This window comes from Eucalyptus grandis, chromosome 10 (assembly GCF_016545825.1).
Source record: "Eucalyptus grandis isolate ANBG69807.140 chromosome 10, ASM1654582v1, whole genome shotgun sequence".
Taxonomy (NCBI): domain Eukaryota; kingdom Viridiplantae; phylum Streptophyta; class Magnoliopsida; order Myrtales; family Myrtaceae; genus Eucalyptus; species Eucalyptus grandis.
This window is the reverse complement of record NC_052621.1, coordinates 36,350,255-36,352,952: the sequence shown is the minus strand read 5'-3', so window position 1 is coordinate 36,352,952 and position 2,698 is coordinate 36,350,255. Positions and strand designations below refer to the sequence as shown.

The 2,698-nt window shown below is 42.9% G+C and overlaps 1 protein-coding gene across 1 annotated transcript in view; it reads left to right on the top strand.

The window, feature by feature from the left end:
- LOC104424040 (proline-rich receptor-like protein kinase PERK2) overlaps positions 1-1,789 on the top strand; it is a 6,911-nt gene extending 5,122 nt beyond the window's left edge. Inside the window, exon 5 of the mRNA XM_039303047.1 lies at positions 1,133-1,789. Coding sequence (XP_039158981.1) covers positions 1,133-1,789 — 657 coding nt within the window. The remainder of the gene's footprint in view (positions 1-1,132) is intronic.
- Positions 1,790-2,698: the final 909 nt, after the last annotated feature.

Genomic DNA, 2,698 nt, shown 5'->3' with positions numbered 1-2,698 from the left:
GTACGGAAGGATTCACGAACTGTGATAAAAAGTTAAAGGGTTACTAAACTTACACTTAGTGTGGGCTCTCTCATTCCCATACCAATTGCAACTTTGGTTATTTATTTATTTTTATTTTAATTTTAATAATCTAACCATGCAAATCAATTCAATTCGGAGTAGTCATTAATCTATAATGGGTAAATAAGAAACTCAATCAATTTGTGAACCAAATATGCATACGAGGACTTGGTTAATCTAGGTAAATATAATACCATTTCAGTACATTTTCTTTTATTTGAAAATATTTTGCAAGCAATTGAGTCAATTTTAAGCCTAACCACTAACATGTGAGATATGATCATGTGAGCCCACAAACAAGAATGTAAGACATAATAATTGAAGTAATAATTAAATTACTTGAGGAGATGGAAAAACCTTGATGTGCTAAGCAAAGCTTCCAATGAATGTTGTTGACACCTAAATTTTGACGATTTAGTTTATTTATTTATTACATAGGAAATTAGGGGTTAATTTTTATTAATTGCATAGCATATAGATTTATATTTGCATTTATTTTGTTATTTGCATTTTATCTATTGACCGGTGGCGGATGAATTCGAATTTAGATGGATCAGGCCACGAAGCGAGCAGGTTGGCCCAAGCCGCGTTTCTTTTAATAATTAAAAATTATCTCATGGGAATATAATATTTTGAAATTTTTCCTGGATATGAATATTTTGGATAAGAGCACATGTGTGAAAAAATATTACATTTATCTTTGCGAGATTTGGATTTCGAGAAAATACTCATCATAATCTTAAATCTTTATAAATAGTGATCGGTTGGTGAAAATGTATCGCGGATGTAGATTTGAAGGGGAAATCGAAAGCTTATCTCTTACCCTCTATAAAAGCAACCGTGTACGATGACTATGGGGGGCTTCTTTGAAAAAATTGAGAAAAAGGCCGAAAGGGAAGCTGTCCGTGGAGGTGTGTTGAAAAAAGAAGGAAAAGTCAAAGGAAAAGAGAAAAAAGAGGGAAGGTGGCGTGAGAGAGACAGAGAGAGAGAAAAGAAAAGTAGAGGGGAAAAGTACAAGCGGCAGAGGGACACTGTTCATCGTCTCCCTAGCCGCTCGCCCCTGTAACTTTAGTCCGCGAACACCGCCTCACCGCGCACGCCGACGCCGCCCGGGAGCTCAAGCCGCCCCATCGCCGCAATAGCCCGCGCCGCCCCGAGTCCCCGACGCCCGAGTCTTCCTCCGCCCAAGCCCACCGTGCCGCGCCGAGCCCCCGCCCCCGCTCCGCTCGCGTTTATTCCGCCCGAGCGCCCGGCCGACGCTTGCCGTGCAGCCGTGACTGCAAATGCGCCTCCGCCCAAGCACCGGCACTCGATTCACCCCTCGCCGCCGTTGCTATACGTTTCTATAGCAGATCCCGAGCTATCCTCGCCCCGACGTCCGTCACTCCGCCCGTCCCCTATGCCCGCAAGCTCGCATCGCCGCCTCAGCCCGTCTTTGCTCGCGCCAACCCGACACTCCGCTAGCGTCGCTGCTGTATCTTCGTCGGCCACCTCCGTCCACGAGCACCCGCAACCCCTCGCGACCGACGTTGCACTGCAGCGGCTCCGCCCGAACGACGACACCGAAGCCGCCGCCAATTCGAGTTTGATCGACCCGAACAGCCTCCGCCCGACGCCCATCCGACCGTTGCTGACCTGCGATCGGCGACCCAGTCGCAAGCCGTGGACCCGCGCCGCTCGATCCGACTTGCCGCTGCCTGCCCCGCCAACAACGACCCACAATGCCTAAGCCCGCCACGCCCACGCCGCCGAGCACCGACACCGATCCGCCCAACGCCGGCCTCGCCCGTCCGACCCGAGCCTCCCTAGCTCGCTTCGTGTTGCTTGCCAGCGTTGGTTCACCTTGGCCGAGCTTCCTTTGCCGAACCGATTAGCCGGCTCCCTTGAAATCCACGAGAGGTGTCTCGAAAGAAGAAAAAACATAAAAAGAAAAAGAAAATCTGATTAGGTGGTTTTTCTTTTCTTTTACCTTTTTTAATATTCTGTTTTAGTGGAATTGTTCCTTGATATATTATTGATATCCCAATATGAAATAGTCCTCAAGCTAGGATTAATAGTCCGATTTTCGCGCCCGAAATCCGACTCGCAATCCTTTATAAAAATCGACAATCTAATCTCAAGCCCGAGATTCGATTCGCGATTTAATTTAAAATTGGTCAACCCGATCTCATCCGCGAGATATGGTTCACTAATTTTTGGATATCAATCTTATCTTGTTTGATTTGCCATCGTCAAGTTAGTTAAGTCGAATCTTATTTTCGTAAAATAAAAAATCAAAAATCTTAATTAGGATTAGGTTTGTTGTCATCTTGCATATTTAGGATTTGCAATCTTATTATGAATTTTTAAATAAAATAAAAAGGTGCATTCATTTAGGTTGTTAGTTTTTTATTTGAATTGCATGTTAATTATGTGAAAATTTTAATTTCCAAATTAATTAAAAAAAAACCATAAAAATCATTGTGCATATTAGGTTAGAATTGCATGCTTCATTTTAAATTTAGATCATCTTTTAAAGATAAATGGCATTTTAGATTTAGATAATGTCTTAGTTTAAATTAGGATTTAATATGACTTAATCCTAGTTTAAATTAGATAGAATCTTAATTTAGCTAGATCATTTGAAAATTCATAAAAT